At 39.8% G+C, this 21,382-nt stretch overlaps 1 protein-coding gene across 2 annotated transcripts in view; it reads left to right on the top strand.

Moving 5' to 3' along the window:
• The first annotated feature begins 2,193 nt into the window (after nucleotides 1-2,193).
• Nucleotides 2,194-21,382, top strand: part of leng1 (leukocyte receptor cluster (LRC) member 1) — a 22,653-nt gene continuing 3,464 nt past the window's right edge. Inside the window, exons 1-4 of one of the 2 annotated variants that reach the window (XM_062062497.1) lie at nucleotides 2,194-2,277; nucleotides 7,052-7,214; nucleotides 19,319-19,501; nucleotides 19,566-19,864. In XM_062062497.1, coding sequence (XP_061918481.1) covers nucleotides 7,083-7,214; nucleotides 19,319-19,501; nucleotides 19,566-19,864 — 614 coding nt within the window. In that variant the 5' untranslated portion in view covers nucleotides 2,194-2,277; nucleotides 7,052-7,082. The remainder of the gene's footprint in view (nucleotides 2,278-7,051; nucleotides 7,215-19,318; nucleotides 19,502-19,565; nucleotides 19,865-21,382) is intronic. The other variant, XM_062062498.1, reaches the window with a different exon arrangement.

The following is a 21,382-nucleotide window of genomic DNA, read 5'->3' as shown; positions in this document are numbered from 1 at the left end:
ATGCCAATTTAAAACTAGAAGAGTCAATTCCTGAAGGAATTGCGTGTAAATGCTCCAATGCTGAAGTTGAAGTGAAATGATGACAGGATGTAGTATGAATGGAAGAATAGTTTGAATGTTGGAATGGTTTGAATGTCGAAGAGTTGGAATTTCCAGGAAAACTTGAATTTGGTTTGGAACTTAGGAAAGTGTTAGTTTGAATGTGGAATGCATTGATGTTGGTAGGGTTTAAAGTGGTTGAAAAATTGTGCAACTTGGAAAAATGTCCCATTCATTTCAATGGGAACTTCCTGGAAATTTGGGAATTTTGGGAAAAGCGGGATTTAAAAAAAAAAAATGATTAGGAGCATGAATGTCCTGAATGAGCTGAATTGGTTGGTGTTGGAATTGTTTAAATCGGTCAAGAAATGTTGAAGTAGTAAATGGTATTAGGGAATTTCGGGAAAATCTGGAATTTTTTTTGAAAATGGTAGAACACTTAAATGGTCTGAATGAGTAGAAATGGTTGGTGTTGGAATTTTTCAAATTGGTGGAGAAATGTTGAAGTAGTAACATGTTGAATTGAATTCCAGGAATTTCGGAAAAACAGGAATTTTTCCAGTTCAAAAAACAACTTCGTTTTTTGTCCTAATTAAGAGGAATTTTTTGACGGTGGGATGGTTAAAGTGGGTTGACAAATGTGGAAAGAGTAGTCACCAGTAAAAAAGGGTGGAAATAGGGCAATGGAAAACCGGGAATTCTGGAAAATCCTGGAAGATTTTTGAACTTGGAAAAGGGGATGTTTGAATTTCCAGGATAAGTGGAATGTGTTGAAGGTGGAATGGTTTGAATGGGTTGAAAAATTTGGAAATGGTGGAAGTTTGAAAAATGGCTGATTCATTTTGAATGGGAAAAATGTCCTGGAAAACCAGGAAATCTGGGAATATTTTTGAACTTGGAAAAGGGGAAGTTTGAATTTCCAGAATGGTGGAATGTGTTGAAGGTGGAACAGTTGAAGTGGGTTGACAAATGTGGAAGGAGTAGTCGCCAGGAAAAAAAAGGGTGGAAATAGGGCTTTGGAAAACCAGGAATTTTGGAAAATCCTGGAATATTTTTGAACTTAGAAAAGGGGAAGTTTGAATTTCCAGGATGGTGGAATGTTTTGAATGTGGAACGGTTGTAGTGGGTTGACAAATGTGGAAGGAGTAGTCGCCAGGAAAAAAGGGTGGGAATAGGGCTTTGGAAAACCAGGAATTCTGGAAAATCCTGGAAGATTTTTGAACCTGGAAAAGGGGATGTTTGAATTTCCAGGATAAGTGGAATGTGTTGAAGGTGGAATGGTTTGAATGGGTTGAAAAATTTGGAAATGGTGGAAGTTTGAAAAATGGACAATTGATTTTGAATGGGGAAAATTAAGGAAAAAATAAGATAAATCCTGGAACTTTTTTAGCACACATTTCCCAAACAGGCTGAACATTTTGAAGTGTGAACAGTTTGAATCAGATGAAAAATGTGGCAGTTGTGGAACTTTGAAGAATGTCCCATTGGGAATTTCGGGAAAAGCGGGAATTTTTTTGAAAATGATAAAAGACTTGAATGGTCTGAATGAGTTGAAATGGTTGGTGTTGAAATTTTTCAAATCGGTGGAGAAATGTTGAAGTAGTAACATGTTGAATTGAGAAATAGTATTACGGAATTTCTGGGTAATCGGGAATTTTTCCATTTCAAAAAACAACTTTGTTTTTTTGTCCTGATTAAGAGGATTGTTTGAATTTCCAGGATGGTGGAATGTGTTGAAGGTGGAATGGTTTGAATGGGTTGAAAAATGTGGAAATGGTCGAAGTTTGAAAAATGGCCAATTCATTTTGAATGGGAAAAATGTCCCGGAAAACCTGGAATTCTGGGAAATCTGGGAATTTTGGGGAATTTTGGGGAATTTGTCAAGGGAAAGCCTGCCATTCCCGAATAGGCTGAACAGTTTGGAACGCTTTCAATTGGGTAAAAAATGTGGAAGGTATAGCGCCAAAATCTAGAGAAGAAGTTGTTTAATAAATAGATGAATTTTAGTGTAGAAAACCATATTATTGTGTGAATGTTTTGGAGCATTCACACAATAATAATAAAAAGTGAATTTTTAAATGCTTCCTTTGACTCGTGTTGAAGTCGGGTGACGCTGTATCAAACGAGCGGTTCTTATTGTACATTAAGAGAGCCGTTCAAAAAAACCGACTCGTTCGCCAAAGTCACATCTCTTGTTTACTTCCGGTGGCTAGCCAGCAGAAGCGACTCGTAAACGAAGTAAGTGACTTTCATCTCTTTTCAGCTTTTCTTGCAGTGTTAGTGTTTAGAAAGTGCATTTTTTTAAGTGACATAGAAGGTTAAAACTGCTGCAAATGTAAACATGTCCGCAATGGAGCAGCAGGCGACGAGGCTAATGCTACTTGTTAGCTTCCCGCTGCTAGCTTCCACAACTTAAAGATGCTAGCTTTTGATTGATTGATTAAGACTTTTATTAGTAGATTGCACAGTGAAGTACATATTCCCTACAATTGACCACTAAATGGTAACACCTCAATACGTTTTTCAACTTGTTTAAGTCGGGGTCCACGTAAATCAGGGGTGTCAAACTCAAATACAAAGTGGGCCAAAATGTAAAACTGAACAAAGCCGCGGTCCAAGGTTGAACAAATGAACCTTTTAATAGGGACCCAAACAGGTTTTGCAATGAATATTGAACAAGCAAGGCTTATATAACTTTATAGTGACATGCAAAATCCAGTTTCAAATAATAATAATAATAATTCAAAAATATCAATGGCATATCAAATACAATTTAAATAAAAATGTAATGCCTCTTTTCTATTTGCAGCCTTCTGAGGTAAATATCAACATTAACTTTTTCCACAGGCTAATAATACATTTGAAAATAAAATAACAATAATGAATGAATCAAACATTCAAGCCTTGAAGTAGCAAGAGAAAGTGCATGAATAAAACGTTAAAGACCTACTGAAATGAATTTTTTTTATTTAAACGGGGATAGCAGATCTATTCTATGTGTCATACTTGATCATTTCGCGATATTGCCATATTTTTTCTGAAAGGATTTAGTATAGAACAACGACGATAAAGATTGCAACTTTTGGTATCTGATAAAAAAAAGGCTTGCCCCTACCGGAAGTAGCGTGACGTAGTCAGTTGAACATATACGCAAAGTTCCCTATTGTTTACAATGATGGCCGCATGAAGTGAGAGAGATTCGGACCGAGAAAGCGACAATTTCCCCATTAATTTGAGCGAGGATGAAAGATTTGTGGATGAGTAAAGTGCAAGTGAAGGACTAGTGGGGAGTGGAAGCTATTCAGATAGGGAAGATGCTGTGAGAGCCGGGGGTGACCTGATATTCAGCTGGGAATGACTACAACAGTAAATAAACACAAGACATATATATACTCTATTAGCCACAACACAACCAGGCTTATATTTAATATGCCACAAATTAATCCTGCATAAAAACACCTGCGTGTTTGTTATGCTAGCTCCTAGCTCCTCTGCTAGCTCCTAGCTCCATAGAACACGCCAATACAATTCAAACACCTGATCAATACACACAATCACTCAGCCCAAAAGACCGTTTACCTAACCCAAGGTTCATAAAGCTTATATATTTTTAAAAAGTTACGTACGTGACGCGCACATACGGTCAAGTTATCGAATGTTTAGCAGCCAAGGCTGCATACTCACGGTACCTGATATTCAGCTGGGAATGACTACAACAGTAAATAAACACAAGACATATATATACTCTATTAGCCACAACACAACCAGGCTTATATTTAATATGCCACAAATTAATCCTGCATAATAACACCTGCGTGTTTGTTATGCTAGCTCCTCTGCTAGCTCCTAGCTCCATAGAACACGCCAATACAATTCAAACACCTGATCAACACACACAATCACTCAGCCCAAAAGACCGTTCACCTAACCCAAGGTTCATAAAGCTTATATATTTTTAAAAAGTTACGTACGTGACGCACACGTACGGTACGGTACGTGTTATGCTAGCTCCTAGCTCCTCTGCTAGCTCCTAGCTCCATAGAACACGCCAATACAATTCAAACACATGATCAACACACACAATCACTCAGCCCAAAAGAGCGTTCACCTAACCCAAGGTTCATAAAGCTTATATATTTTAAAAAAGTTACGTACATACGCAAAAAAAAGCCAAAGCTGCATACTCACAGTAGCACGTCTGCGTCTTTGTCATCCAAATCAAAGTAATCCTGGTAAGAGTCTGTGTTGTCCCAGTTCTCTACAGGCGTCTGTGTATCCAAATCAAAAGTCCTCCTGGTTAGAGTCTCTGTTATCCGAGTTCTTCCATCTTGACTGCATCTTTCGGGAATGTAAACAAAGAAGCGCCGGCTGTGTACTGTTGTGGCTGACTACGTTCGAAAAATACGTCCATTTCGCACCGACAACTTTCTTCTTTGCTTGCTCGGCTTCCTTCTCCATAATGCAATGAACATGATTGAAACAGATTCACGAACACAGATGTCCAGAATACTGTGGAATTATGAAATGAAAACAGAGCTTTTTCGTATCGGCTTCAATGTGGAAGGCATACCCGTGTTCGCCGGGCTACGTCACACGCATACGTCATCCTCAGAGGCGTTTCGAACCGGAAGTTTAGCGGCAAATTTAAAATGTCACTTTATAAGTTAACCCGGCCGTATTGGCATGTGTTATAATGTTAAGATTTCATCATTGATATATAAACTATCAGACTGCGTGGTCGGTAGTAGTGGGTTTCAGTAGGCCTTTAATTATTGCTCAGTTTGCTACACTGATTTGCTTTAACACTGAATATGGAACAAGCAACGCTTATATAACTTAATAGTGCAAAATCAACTTTCAAAGAACAAACGAAAAAACATCAATGGTATATTAAATAAAAAAATGTAATGCCTCTTTACTATTTGCAGCCTTCTGAGGTAAATATCAACATTAACTTTTTCCACAGGCTAATAATAAATTAGAAAATAAAATAACAATGAATAAATCAACCATTCAGGCCTTTAAACTGCTCAGTTTGCAACACAATGATCTAATCTGATGTGCCCAAGCCAGATACCTGCCATCTTTTCTGGGATGCCAGTTCATTAATGTCGGGGCTCAGGCTTTGAGCTGAGGCAACCTTCATTATCCAACCAAGGTGTTCATCAGTCAGACGTATCCTGTGAGACGTTTTCGTCATCTTCATTGAGGAGAAAATTTGCTCACATAGATAAGTGCTGCTGAACATGGAGAGCAATTGAGCAGCTTGGGTGCGGAGCTGAGGCATTGTGTTGAGGGTTTGGGGGGTGGGGGGTCGGGGGGGGGGGGGAGGGGGTTTGGTTGTAGCAGGGGTGTATATTGTAGCGTCCCGGCAGAGTTAGTGCTACAAGGGGTTCTGGGTATTTGTTCTGTTGTGTTTATGTTGTGTTACGGTGCGGATGTTCTCCCGAAATGTGTTTGTCATTCTTGTTTGGTGTGGGTTCACAGCGTGGCGTATATTTGTAACAGTGTTAAAGTTGTTTATACGACCACCCTCAGTGTGACATGTTTGGCTGTTGATCAAGTATGCTTTGCATTCACTTATGTGTGTGTAAAAGCCGCATATATCATGTGACTGGGCCAGCACGCTGTTTGTATGGAGGAAAAGCAGACGTGACGACATGTTGTAGAGGACGCTAAAGGCAGTGCCTTTAAGGCACGCCCCCAATATTGTTGTCCGGGTGGAAATCGGGAGAAATTCGTGAGAATGGTTGCCCCGGGAGATTTTCGGGAGGGGCACTGAAATTCTGGAGACTCCCGGGAAAATCGGGAGGGTTGGCAAGTATGAGTATTAGCGGTATAACACCGGCGGGCCAGCTCTAATGTTAATTTGATATCACCTCAAGGGCCAAATGAAATTACACGGCGGGACAAATTTGGCCCGCGGGCCAGAGTTTGACACCCATGACGTAAATCAATTCATGGTTCAGATTAGAGATGTCCGATAATATCGGTCTGCCGATATTATCGGACATCTCTAATCTGGCCCGCGGGCCAGAGTTTGACACCCATGACGTAAATCAATTCATGGTTCAGATTAGAGATGTCCGATAATATCGGTCTGCCGATATTATCGGACATCTCTAATCTGAACCATATTATCGGACATCTCTAATCTGAACCATGAATTGATTTACGTCATGGGTGTCAAACTCTGGCCCGCGGGCCAAATTTGGCCCGCCGTGTAATTTCATTTGGCCCTTGAAGTGATATCAAATTAACATTAGAGCTGGCCCGCCGGTATTATATTATCGGCCGATAAATGCGTTAAAATGTAATATCGGAAATTATCGGTATTGGTTTTTTTATTATCAGTATCGGGTTTTTTTGTTTTTTTTTGTTGTTTTTTTTGTTGTTTTTTATTAAATCCACATAAAAAACACAAGATACACTTACAATTAGTGCACCAACCCAAAAAACCTCCCTCCCCCATTTACACTCATTCACACTCATTCACACAAAAGGGTTGTTTCTTTCTGTTATTAATATTCTGGTTCCTACATTATATATCAATATATATCAATACAGTCTGCAAGGGATACAGTCCGTAAGCACACATGATTGTGCGTGCTGCTGGTCCACTAATAATACTAACCTTTAACAGTTAATTTTACAAATTTTCATTAATTACTAGTTTCTATGTAACTGTTTTTATATTGTTTTACTTTCTTTTTTATTCAAGAAAATGTTTTTAATTTATTTATCTTATTTTATTTGATTCCTTTTTTTAAAAAGTACCTTATCTTCACCATACCTGGTTGTCCAAATTAGGCATAATAATGTGTTAATTCCACGACTGTATATATCGGTTGATATCGGTATCGGTTGATATCGGTATCGGTAATTAAAGAGTTGGACAATATCGGCAAAAAGCCATTATCGGACATCCCTAGTTCAGATATATACTATCATCATAATACAGTCATCACACAAGATAATCACTTTGAATTATTATTTACAATCAAAGCTGACATTTGTTGACCTTCCCCCGATGCAGGGCCACCATGAACATCCTGCCCAAGAAGAGCTGGCACGTCCGGAACAAGGACAATGTGGCCCGTGTGAGGAGGGATGAAGCCCAGGCTGCGGAGGAGGAACGTGAGGCCAAGCGACGAGTGGACAGAGCCGAGCAGGAGGTGACCTTTACCCATTGCATTCTTCATAGGGAACATATATATCCAGCCATCCATTTTCTACCGCTTATCCCTTTCGGGGTCGCTGGCAGAGGTGGGTAGAGTAGCCAGAAATTGTACTCAAGTAAGAGTACTGTTACTTTAGAGATGTATTACTGCAAGTAAAAGTAAGGAGTAGTCGCCCAAATATTTACTTGAGTAAAAGTAAAAAGTATGTTGTGAAAAAACTACTCAAGTACTGAGTAACTGATGAGTAACCTGTTCGTTTAATGATGACGGCAACAAATAATGCACAAAAACATAAAAATAGCAACGAGCAAATTCAGAGCCAGGAATATCTCTTAAGCAACTAAAACAATATTGTATATATGAAATAATAATACATTAACATAAAAAAAATTCAGGCAAATTGAGCCACAATAACTTAACAGCACCATAGGCTCAGTAGGCATTCATTGATGGATTAATTGAAACTTGTATTAGTAGATTGCACAGTACAGTACATATTCCGTACCACTAAATGGTAACACCTCAATAAAACATTTTTAACGTTAATCAATTACTTAATAAATGACCAAGTCGAGGTGATCTGCAAACCCCGTTTCCATATGAGTTTGGAAATTGTGTTAGATGTAAATATAAACGGAATACAATGATTTGCAAATCCTTTTCAAGCCATATTCAGTTGAATATGCTACAAAGACAACATATTTGATGTTCAAACTGATAAACATTTTTTTTGTGTGCAAATAATCATTAACTTTAGAATTTGATGGCAGCAACACGTGACAAAGAAGTTGGGAAAGGTGGCAATAAATACTGATAAAGTTGAGGAATGCTCATCAAACACTTATTTGGAACATCCCACAGGTGAACAGGCAAATTGGGAACAGGTGGGTGCCATGATTGGGTATAAAAGTAGATTCCATGAAATGCTCAGTCATTCACAAACAAGGATGGGGCGAGGGTCACCACTTTGTCAACAAATGCGTGAGCAAATTGTTGAACAGTTTAAGAAAAACCTTTCTCAAGCAGCTATTGCAAGGAATTTAGGGATTTCACCATCTACGCTCCGTAATATCATCAAAGGGTTCAGAGAATCTGGAGAAATCACTGCACGTAAGCAGCTAAGCCCGTGACCTTCCATCCCTCAGGCTGTACTGCATCAACAAGCCACATCAGTGTGTAAAGGATATCACCACATGGGCTCAGGAACACTTCAGAAACCCACTGTCAGTAACTACAGTTGGTCGCTACATCTGTAAGTGCAAGTTAAAACTCTCCTATGCGAGGCAAAAACCGTTTATCAACAACACCCAGAAACGCCGTCAGCTTCGCTGGGCCTGAGCTCATCTAAGATGGACTGATACAAAGTGGAAAAGTGTTCTGTGGTCTGACGAGTCCACATTACAAATTGTTTTTGGAAACTGTGGACGTCGTCTCCTCCGGACCAAAGAGGAAAAGAACCATCCGGATTGTTCTAGGCGCAAAGTGTAAAAGGCTGCATGTGTGATGGTATGGGGGTGTATTAGTGGCCAAGACATGGGTAACTTACACATCTGTGAAGGCACCATTAATGCTGAAAGGTACATACAGCTTTTGGAGCAACATATGTTGCCATCCAAGCAACGTTACCATGGACGCCCCTGCTTATTTCAGCAAGACAATGCCAAGCCACGTGTTACATCAACGTGGCTTCATAGTAAAAGAGTGCGGGTACTAGACTGGCCTGCCTGTAGTCCAGACATTGAAAATGTGTGGCGCATTATGAAGCCTAAAATAGCACAAGGGAGACCCCCGGACTGTTGAACAACTTAAGCTGTACATCAAGCAAGAATGGGAAAGAATTCCACCTGAGAAGCTTCAAAAATGTGTCTCCTCAGTTCCCAAACGTTTACTGAGTGTCGTTAAAAGGAAAGGCCATGTAGCACAGTGGTGAACATGCCCTTTCCCAACTACTTTGGCATGTGTTGCAGCCATGAAATTCTAAGTTAATTATTATTTGCAAAAAAAAATAAAGTTTATGAGTTTGAACATCAAATATGTTGTCTTTGTAGTGCATTCAATTGAATATGGCTTGAAAAGGATTTGCAAATCATTGTACTCCGTTTATATTTACATCTAACACAATTTCCCAACTCAGACACAATGGCTTTCTTGAACTGATTTATTTGAAGGCTTCCTTTCCCTTCAAATTCACCGTGAAAACTGAAATAAAATAAAGCACGTTACAAACGTAAAAATAACAACATGCACAGCATGTGGATCAAACATTTTACAGAAGTAAATACAAACAGAAATGACAAACAAATACCTCGTTGGCCTGCATGCTTCTTTTAGGAGGAAATTGTGATCTTCAGGCTCTTGTAGCCCAAACGCTTAAAGTCCTTGTGACACTTTTTAGTCTTTGTGACAGTCAGTCTCTCTCTTTCTGCCTTCACATTGCATCAAAAATGTTTACTCATACCCGGAAGTAGCTTCCTTACATCAGACGACAGACCAAACGAGACACTTCAAAATAAAAGTATGCCCACAAACTTAACAAAAAGGCATGAAATTACATTTTTAACCATAGTAACTTAAATATAGCCTTCTTATGAACTTTTATGCATTTTGATTTGAATTCCCTTTTATGAACTTAACTTACTATTCTGTTTTTAGAGAAATAAAACAAATTATAATAATTATTAGTAGCAACAGTTACACATATACATACACACACTTATCATATCATATACAGGTATATATATATATATATATATATATATATATATACATACATACATTTATATATACAGTATATAATTTATATTTATTTATTTTGCTGTTTTTGTTCACATGTTAAAGGTGTTTTAATGAATATACATGCATGTTTAACATATAGATTCCTTTCTTTCATGAAGACAAAAATATAAGTTGGTGTATGACCTGATTCTGATGACTTGCATTGATTGGAATCAGACAGCAGTGCTGATAACGTCCACGTTTTCAAATGGAGGAGAAAAAAAGTTCCTCCTTTCTGTCTAATACCACATGAAAGTGGTTGGTTTTTGGCATCTTATTTGTCCAGCTTCCATATTCATTTTTATACACTTTACAAGAAATACATTGGCGGCAAACTCCGTAGCTTGCTAGCTTGTTTGCGCTGGCTTTCGGAGACTCTTATTTTGTTAGCGCAGGCGCGATGGAGCGGCACTTTTATTGTGAAGACAGGAACTGTGCGGTCAGTCTTTAGGCGTTTGAGAGAGGTACGGTTGAAATAAAAAAGTGTATTTTTTTCCTTCACACTTTTGATTGATTGATTGAAACTTTTATTAGTAGATTGCACAGTACACTACATATTCCGTACAATTGACCACTAAATGGTAACACCTGAATAAGTTTTACGTGTGACGGTCATGTGACCGCCTGGCTCTGTTTGATTGGTCCAACATCACCAGTGACCGCATGTGATTGGTGAAACGGAGTCAAACATCACCAGTGACTGCATTTGATTGGTAAAACGGAGTCAAACCTCACCAGTGACTGCATGTGATTGGTGAAACGGAGTCAAACGTCACCAGTGACTGTATTTGATTGGTGAAACGGAGTCAAACGTCACCAGTGACTGTATTTGATTGGTGAAACGGAGTCAAACGTCACCAATGACTGCATGTGATTGGTGAAACGGAGTCAAACGTCACCAGTGACTGCATTTGATTGGTGAAACGGAGTCAAACGTCACCAGTGACTGCATTTGATTGGTGAAACGGAGTCAAACGTCACAAGTGACTGTATTTGATTGGTGAAACGGAGTCAAACGTCACCAGTGACTGTATTTGATTGGTGAAACGGAGTCAAACGTCACCAGTGACTGTATTTGATTGGTGAAACGGAGTCAAACGTCACCAGTGACTGTATTTGATTGGTGAAACGGAGTCAAACGTCACCAGTGACTGCATGTGATTGGTGAAACGGAGTCAAACGTCACCAGTGACTGCATGTGATTGGTGAAACGGAGTCAAACGTCACCAGTGACTGCATTTGATTGGTGAAACGGAGTCAAACGTCACCAGTGACTGCATTTGATTGGTGAAACGGAGTCAAACGTCACAAGTGACTGTATTTGATTGGTGAAACGGAGTCAAACGTCACCAGTGACTGCATGTGATTGGTGAAACGGAGTCAAACGTCACCAGTGACTGCATTTGATTGGTGAAACGGAGTCAAACGTCACCAGTGACTGCATGTGATTGGTGAAACGGAGTCAAACGTCACCAGTGACTGCATGTGATTGGTGAAACGGAGTCAAACGTCACCAGTGACTGCATTTGATTGGTGAAACGGAGTCAAACGTCACCAGTGACTGCATGTGATTGGTGAAACGGAGTCAAACGTCACCAGTGACTAGGGATGATGTTTGAAAAGAAATGATGGAGTTCGAGCCTATTATCGAATCCTCTTATCAAACCGATTCCTTATCGATTCTCTTATCGAGTCCAGATAGGTTGTTGTATATGGGGAAAAAAACACAGTATTTGGTTTAACAAAAGCTCATTTTTATTATATAAGAAAACAATTTAATCTAATAAATAAATATTGACTGTTACCCCCCTAAAAAAATAAAATAAAATAAATATTGACTATTGTTACCCAAAGTATATTAAGTGGGATTTTTCAGAAAAACAAATATATACAGTAACACAAAAACAACCTGTCTCTGTGATCACTATATGTGTATAAATAATAATATAGTGTTAAATAAAATCAGTCCCTTGGGCACAAAACTGAAAATAATACAGCTCTTCAAAAAGTGCAATTCTGCTGCTATTTGACATAACTGTTTGTTATGATGCTTTGACATTTTTGCACTTTATTTCTTTATTGAAAGAAAATTCTATGAAGAGAAAGGTTCTTTGCAAATATGGTTAAAATGCTAAAAAATGAAAAGTTAAAGCTAAAAAAAGAAATACACTTTATTGAGTTAACATTATTTCTTTATAGGGGGAAATATGTTATAAGCTAGGGAATATAACAACTACACTACCCAGCATGCAACGAGAGTGACGAGCATGCGCGGTAGCCCCTAAAAGTGTTGTTGCATGTCGTCACCCGGCAGCTAAGAATGAGGTTATGAGCACGCTGTGAACTCAGCCAACACGCCTCGTCTGCATTATTTATAATTACACAGACAACACATATATAGTGTGATTTTGTTTTGTTTACAAGTAAAGAAAAACAAAAGTTCAAAAAGGGAGATGTCATATATGTATGTGCTGCGGTTGCGACAGCTGCCGTAAAGGAGGTGCGTTGCTAGCCTGGTTGCTATGTTTCCGGTTGGTCGTAAAAGTGTTGGTCATGTGTTTGTACCCTGCTCAAATCTCTCAGTAAAGTTATTCATTGGATTATACCTTTTGTTTTGAACTTTATTACACCTTTGAGCGCTTTTTCCCGTCCATTTTTTCCTGCTTTCCCCTATCTGCGCCTAATGACTGAGCTACGTGACGTCATTTCTTGTGATGTCACACGGAGCATTTCTGGTCGGGACGGGATTCGTTCCGAGGGATTCGAATAAAGAACCAACTCTTTTTCTTTACTATAGTGGTCTCGATAACGGGTACCGGTTCTCAAAAAGGGATTCGAACAACCGGGAAAACCGGTGTCGAGTATCATCCCTACCAGTGACTGCATTTGATTTGTGAAACGGAGTCAAACGTCACCAGTGACTGCATCTGATTGGTGAAATGGAGTTAAACGTCACCAGTGACTGTATTTGATTGGTGAAACGGAGTCAAACGTCACCAGTGACTGTATTTGATTGGTGAAACGGAGTCAAACGTCACCAGTGACTGTATTTGATTGGTGAAACGGAGTCAAACGTCACCAGTGACTGCATGTGATTGGTGAAACGGAGTCAAACGTCACCAGTGACTGTATTTGATTGGTGAAACGGAGTCAAACGTCACCAGTGACTGCATGTGATTGGTGAAACGGAGTCAAATGTCACCAGTGACTGTATTTGATTGGTGAAACGGAGTCAAACGTCACCAGTGACTGCATGTGATTGGTGAAACGGAGTCAAACGTCACCAGTGACTGTATTTGATTGGTGAAACGGAGTCAAAAGTCACCAGTGACTGCATGTGATTGGTGAAAAGGAGTCAAACGTCGCCAGTGACTGTATTTGATTGGTGAAACGGAGTCAAAAGTCACCAGTGAGTCAGTGACTGCATTTGATTGGTGAAACGGAGTCAAACGTCACCAGTGACTGCATTTGATTGGTGAAACGGAGTCAAACGTCACCAGTGACTGCATTTGATCGGTGAAACGGAGTCAAACGTCACCAGTGAGTCAGTGACTGCATTTGATTGGTGAAACGGAGTCAAACATCACCAGTGACTGTATTTGATTGGTGAAACGCAGGCATGCGATAGAGCAGACCTGGGCATTCTGCGGCCCGCGGGCCACATCCGGCCCTTGGTGCGTCCCTGTCCGGCCCGCGTGAGGCCAATCATAAATTACAAAATACATTTTAAAAAGTATCTATGTCGAGTGCAATACAACAGTGCTGCTTTTGTTTTGAAAAGCGTTATTTGTATTACTTCCATGTGGACGTATGCGCGTGCGTGATTGTGAGTGAATGTGAACAGCTGCAATCACAAATTACAAAATAAAGTTGAAAAAACATCTATGTCGTGCGCGCATTACAACTGTGCTGCTTTTATTTTGAAAAGTGTTATTCATGGGCGTATGTCCGTGTGTAACCTGTGAGTGAAGGTGCACAGCGACAAGTGATGCACGGTTTACACCCGAGACACTAAAAAGAGAAAAGTTGATGAGGAATGGCGTGTTTTCAACAAGACATGGACTGCCAAGCAACGTTCCCTCTAAGGTGCGCGCCTGCGCAATTGCGCACTGCTCAAGCGTCCTCTGCGCACAGCAAATATATGCCGCGCACCAAATCAAACCCATCTGAATTCTAAACAAAATAAACACATTTATTCTGTGTAATTTTGCAATGCAACTTTGAGTGACAGTGACAACAAGCGGCCCTAACGGTGTTCGTCAACACCGTTCAATTATTGTAACGTCTAATGAGATGCTATGAGGACAGGAATTATATCGATCACTTTATTGAGCAAAACTGTTTATATTCAGCCATAACCACACCAAAAACATGAGTAAAACACTTCTATCTCGAAAAACTAGTCATTTTCTGCCATACAAACCAGGCCAAAACCAACTTGTCATCTGTCACCAACACGCATACCACTAAACCACTGGTGCGTTTATCGCCACACAAAAAGTCGGACAACTCAAACACCACACAAAGTTACACTATGACTCCTCAGTCATACGTGGGCTTATTTTACTGTCATTTATTATTAATGTTAATTTATTTATATTAATCATGTAATGCTGTTACTAGAGAAAGTTACAGGAATGCACACTTCATCCTATGCTTACATTTCATTGTGCAACATGAGGATGTTTAAGGGGGAACTAAATGTGATCTCTGAAAGGGGTACAAATGATTTCCAAAGCAGTGCTTTTGGTATAAAGTTAAGTTAGGTTAAATGAAAGTATTATTAGTAATTATTATTATTATTATTATTATTATTATTATTATTATTATTTATCTTACGGTATACATCAAAAAAATATTGAGCAAAATTTAATTGAAATATTGTCGATGTGGCCCTCCAGCAGTGCTCGGGTTGCTCATGCGGCCCCCTGTAAAAATTAATTGCCCACCCCTGCGATAGATCCTACTTTGAAGGTCTGTCTGACAAACCAAAACAAACAAAGCGTGCATTAACAGATGGATAAAAATCAGTAGCGAGTAGCGAGCTGAATGTAGATAAATGGAGCGGAGTAAAAGTAGCGTTTCTTCTCTATAAATATACTCAAGTAAAAGTAAAAGTATGTTGCATTAAAACTACTCTTAGAAGTACAATTCATCCCAAAAGTTACTCAAGTAGATGTAACGGAGTAAATGTAGCACGTTACTACCCACCTCTGGTCGCTGGAGCCTATCTCAGCTGCATTCGGGCGGAAGGCGGGGTACACCCTGGACAAGTCGCCACCTCATCACAGGGCCAACACAGATAGACAGACAACATTCATATATCTTTTTTTAAATGACAATGAAAGCAATAATGTTTTTCATGATCAAATTAGTACATTATTTTCGTTCTTTACTCCACATGTTGAATAATTTTACTCCACATATTGACAGACTTTAGGTTTCATTGAAGACAATAATGTTTCATGATCATATTAGTACAATTTTTTAAGTTTTTTTAGTTGTCTGTCTATCTGTGTTGGCCCTGTGATGAGGTGGTGACTTGTCCAGGGTGTACCCCACCTTCCGCCCGATTGTAGCTGAGATAGGCTCCAGCGCCCTCCCGCGACCCCGAAGGGAATAAGCGGTAGGAAATGGATGGATGGATGGACATTGACAGGCTTTAGGTTTTGTTGAAAACAATAATGTTGCATGATCATATTAGTACATTTTTTTAGTTCTTTACGCCACATGTTGAATAATTTTACTCCACATATTGACAATACTTTAGGTTTTGTTGAAGACAATAACGTTTCATGTAGGGCTGCAACAACTAATCGATTAAATCGATTAAAATCGATTACCAAAATAGTTGGCGATTAATTTAGTCATCGATTCGTTGGAACTATGCTATGCGCATGCGCGGAGGCTTTTTTTTATTTTTTTTTATTTTTTATTTTTTGGTTATTTTTTTGTTGTTGTTTTTTTTTGTTTTATAAACCTTTATTTATAAACTGCAACATTTACAAACAGCTGAGAAACAATAATCAAATTAAGTACAAAAACAGTACAAAACAGCGCCAGGGCGGCGGTGAGGCTACGTCTCATGAGGTGGCGTAAGCTAGCCAATGATGTGTCATGTGCAGCTCACGTGACCACGGCGTCTCCTTTGCTGGAAAAATTCGAAAAATGGCGCAGGAAAACACTACCGATAGTTTAGCGGAGAAACATCTTGAGGTCATTGCTTCAATGGAGAAAAGTGTACGACCTAAGTCGTCAAAAGTGTGGGAACACTTCACTTTAAAGACTTCAAAGAAGACCGTTTCCTGCAAAATGGCACGGAAGTACAACATTGCTTCAGGAGGACCTGAAGAAGAAACATGTTGTAGCCATGGATGAAGGGAGAACTCACAGTACGTAACTTTTTAAGTCCATAGTGGCAACAAGCATTCATGAGTTCAGCTTTTTTGTGAGTAACGTTAAAGTTATGCCTTTGTTGCAACGCAGGGCTGATAATGTGTCTCCGGCACATTTGACTCCGTTTTGAGAGAGAAAACGCACGCTTACCAATTTGGAAATAAACGTAACGGACAGAAATATCTCAGGTTGGTTTCATAATGGATCAATGTAGCCGGGCCGATAAAGCTATATAAATATATTTAGATTTGAGTGACGCTTTAGTATAACTAAACGTTATGAAGGTGCTGGAATATTTCATGCTATTATTCAGAGGCAGCCTAAAATTAATCCTTTATTATTCACAACAGAAACGTGTACAATATCTGATTCAATTCTGATGAATTAGCCCTTTGAGACACTTGTGATTTAGGGCTATATAAATAAACATTGATTGATTGATTGATTTCTGTGTTATTGTTGGTGTATGCTGCACCCCCAATGTCCACAACATGGTGCCAGTATGCTGGTTTTTTTCAATAAAATACTGGAAAGGATAGAAATGTAGTTTGTCTCTTTTATCCGATTATTAATCGATTAATCGAAGTAATAATCGACAGATTCATCGATTATCAAATTAATCGTTAGTTGCAGCCCTAGTTTCATGATCATATTAAAGTTAAAGGTAAAGTACCACGCACACACACTAGGTGTGGTGAAATTTGTCCTCTGCATTTGACCCATCCCCTTGTTCACCCACTGGGAGGTGAGGGGGGCAGTGAGCAGCAGCGGTGTGTGTGTGTTTGTGTGTATATATATATATATATATATATATATATATATATATATATATATATATATATATATATATATATATATATATATATATATATATATATATATATATATATATATATATATATATATGTACTACTGTTCAAAAGTTTGGGGTCACATTGAAATGTCCTTATTTTTGAAGGAAAAGAATCAGAATCAGAATCAGCTTTATTGTCATTACGCAGGGTAACGAGATTGAGGCCATTCCATACAGTGCGATAAAACAAGTGTACACTCTATACAGAGGGTGAAATGAATATGTACATGAATATCTACATGAAACAGGGTGGTTGGTGGAATGGGTTATTGCACCGAAGAGAAGGCAGTTATGAGGGTCAATGGGGAAGTCTGTTCAGGGTGGTTATGGCCCTGGGGAAGAAGCTGTTTTTTAGCCTGTTCGTCTTGGCAATAAGGTTGTCACTGTGGGCTGGACTGCAGTCATGGGTGTAGAGGCAGTAGAGGAGGGGGCTCAGCACACAGCCCTGTGGGGAGCCGATGCTCAGCGTGCGGGTGGATGAGAGGTGGAGGCCAAGTCTCACATTCTGTGGTCGGTCCGTTAGGAAGCACTGTACTTTTCAATGAAGATAACTTTAAACGAGTCTTAACTTTAAAGAAATACACTCTATACATTGCTAATGTGGTAAATGACTATTCTAGCTGCAAATGTCTGGTTTTTGGTGCAATATCTACATAGATGTATAGAGGCCCATTTCCAGCAACTATCACTCCAGTGTTCTAATGGTACAATGTGTTTGCTCATTGGCTCAGAAGGCTAGTTGATGATTAGAAAACCCTTGTGCAATCATGTTCACACATCTGAAAACAGTTTAGCTCGTTACAGAAGCTACAAAACTGACCTTCTTTTGAGCAGATTGAATTTCTGGAGCATCACATTTGTGGGGTCAATTGAACGCTCAAAATGGCCAGAAAAAGAACTTTCATCTGAAACTCGACAGTCTTGGGTGACCCCAAACTTTTGAACGGTACTATATATATATATATATATATATATATATATATATATATATATATATATATATATATATATATATATATATATATATATATATATATATATATATATATATATATATATATATATATATATATGCATGCAAACACTGTTTACATTTTCACACTTTGCACTACTTTCTTACACTTTATTGGGCATTTCTTACATATTCCTTATATTTGCACCTTAACGAATGAATGATCTTTATTGTCATTGTGCATGTACAGGTACAGGTCCAACGAAATTTAGATTGCTTCCCTGAGGTGCTTTGCATTTTTTTTAAAAAGAAGAAACCACACAATATACAAAAACAACACAATATACACAATATGCAATATACAATGTGGCCTAAGACCACTCTAAGAGGCAATGTAAAAGAAAGCGAGACAGTAAAAAGTATAAAGTGACTAGAGAGGAGTAATGCTTTTAACGAGGTTATTGTTAAGTGTTCAATGTGGTTTACATTTACTGGCTGCTTTCCATGCCTGTGTGATCTGCCTCGATAGCTGAAGGGATTGTAATCAGAGGAAGGTTACATCTGAAATGAAATTTCCATAGGTCATAAAAACTATCAATAACGACCGATATCGACCATACATTTTTTTAAATGTTGATATCATTGTGTGCCAGATAAGCCTCCGTAAACACGCAAGGGGCGGGGGTGCGACACAAAGAGGATGCCCTGTGCAGAGAAGAGCACACGGCCGTAACAAAGACACATCAAAAGATACCGGTATGGCGGTATTGTCTCAATTATATACCACTTTTGTAAAATATAAGATATTGTTTCACCGCCCAGCCCTATGTATCGATACCATCCATATTTAGATACGACATGCATTGATAGACCGATGAAGAGTGGGCGATGTAAGTGACAGGTCGGCGTAATATCAGTAGACATCCCTAATCCTAGACGCCTGACCAACGAGGGAAGCGCGACTGACTAATCACTGGCAGTAGACTGAAGAGTAAAGAGTTTGACATGCAGCCTAGTTCATGCCTGTCTAGAATAGGCAATGCATGAAAGGACCTACACAGAGATGTGAGTGACTGCATGCAGGCTGAGGTAAAAACACATTTCCTCTCCTGTGCACCACAGGCACGCACGGAATATCTGCGGAGGAAAGCAAGAGCAGCTCTCCAGTCGGCAGAAGGAGAAAGCCGGGAAGACAAAGATGAGGGACAAAGTGTGGCTTCGGAGCACCTCAACCTGTTCCCCCTGGAGGACTCCTCCGAGAAGAAGGGCAACGAGGAGTACCTCAAGGAGAAGCAAGAGGAGAAGGTAACGGCTCCTTCTTCCTGTCCCGCCAGTGTTGGGATGACGTGACTCCCGCGTGTCCTTCCAGGAGAAACAGGAGCGCGCCATCGGCCTGCTGGTGTCCCTGGGACCTCAGCCTGGGACCGAGGTGACGCCATGGTACATGAAGACAGCCCAGGAGAAGGAAGAGGAGAAGCAGAAGCAGAAGCAGGAGAAGGGCAAGACCAAGGAGATAAGCGAGGAGGAGAAGGAGAGGAAAGATCGCCGGCTGAAGGACAGCTTGGACCCGCTGAAAGACATGCGGCAAGCAGTCGGCGGGACGGCCATGAAGACTCACAAGAAGAAGGACAGGAGAGACAGAGGAGAGAAGAGGAGCAGTGGGGAAAGGTAAATAACCAAGTCCAGTCCTGGTCCATTATACAACTATTTCTCTTGTTAGCCTCATTGTCATTATTGTTGCTAAGAAACGTTAGGGTTAGGACTTCACAAGATGTATCCTCATACCATACAGCAGTGATTTTCAACCTTTTTTGAGCCGCGGCACACTTTTTACATTTACTAAATCCTGCGGAACACCACCAACCAAAATGACACAAAATGACACTCTAACACAGTATATGATACATATAGTTAAAGGCCTACTGAAAGCCACTACTACCGACCACGCAGTCTGATAGTTTATATATCAATGATGAAATCTTAGCATTGCAACACATGCCAATACGGCCGGGTTAACTTATAAAGTGACATTTAAAATTTCCCGGGAAATATCCGGCTGAAACGTCGCGGTATGATGACGCATGCGCGTGACGAAGTCAGAGTAACGGAAGTTATGGTACCCCGTAGAATCCTATACAAAAAGCTCTGTTTTCATTTCATAATTCCACAGTATTCTGGACATGTTTTGCAATTTGTTTAATGAACAATGAAGGCTGCAAAGAAGACAGTTGTAGGTGGGATCGGTGTATTAGCAGCGGACTACAGCAACACAACCAGGAGGACTTTGTTGGAGCGCTAGCCGCGCTAGCCGCCGACCTCACCTTGACTTCCTACGTCTCCGGGCCGCCAAACGCATCGGGTGAAGTCCTTCGTCCTTCTGCCAATCGCTGGAACGCAGGTGAGCACAGGTGTTGATGAGCAGATGAGGGCTGGCTGGCGTAGGTGGAGAGCTAATGTTTTTAGCATAGCTCTGTGCGGTCCGGTTGCTAAGTTAGCTTCAATGGCGTCGTTAGCACAGCATTGTTAACCTTCGCCAGCCTGGAAAGCATTAACCGTGTATTTACATGTCCACGGTTTAATAGTATTGTTGATTTTCTATCTATCCTTCCAGTCAGGGGTTTATTTTTTTTGTTTCTATATGCAGTTAAAGCACGATGCTATCACGTTAGCTCATAGCTAAAGCATTTCGCCGATGTATTGTCGTGGAGATAAAAGGCACTGAATGTCCATTTCGCGTTCTCGGCTCTCATTTTCAAGAGGATATAGTATCCGAGGTGGTTTAAAATACAAATCCGTGATCCACAATAGAAAAAGGAGAGAGTGTGGAATCCAATGAGCCAGCTTGTACCTAAGTTACGGTCAGAGCGAAAAAAGATACGTCCATCACTGCCTCTCAAGTCCTTCACTGTAACGTTCCTCATCTACGAATCTTTCATCCTCGCTCAAACTAATGGGGTAATCATCACTTTCTCGGTCCGAATCTCTCTCGCTCCATTGTAAACAATGGGGAATTGTGAGGAATACTAGCTCCTGTGACGTCACGCTACTTCCGGTACAGGCAAGGCTTTTTTTTTATCAGCGAGCAAAAGTTGCGAACTTTATCGTCGATTTTCTCTACTAAATCCTTTCAGCAAAAATATGGCAATATCGCGAAATGATCAAGTATGACACATAGAATGGATCTGC

The sequence above is a fragment of the Entelurus aequoreus genome, linkage group LG11 (assembly GCF_033978785.1).
Source record: "Entelurus aequoreus isolate RoL-2023_Sb linkage group LG11, RoL_Eaeq_v1.1, whole genome shotgun sequence".
NCBI lineage: Eukaryota > Metazoa > Chordata > Actinopteri > Syngnathiformes > Syngnathidae > Entelurus > Entelurus aequoreus.
The sequence above is the reverse complement of the archived record's forward strand: the minus strand, read 5'-3'. Positions and strand labels throughout refer to the sequence as shown.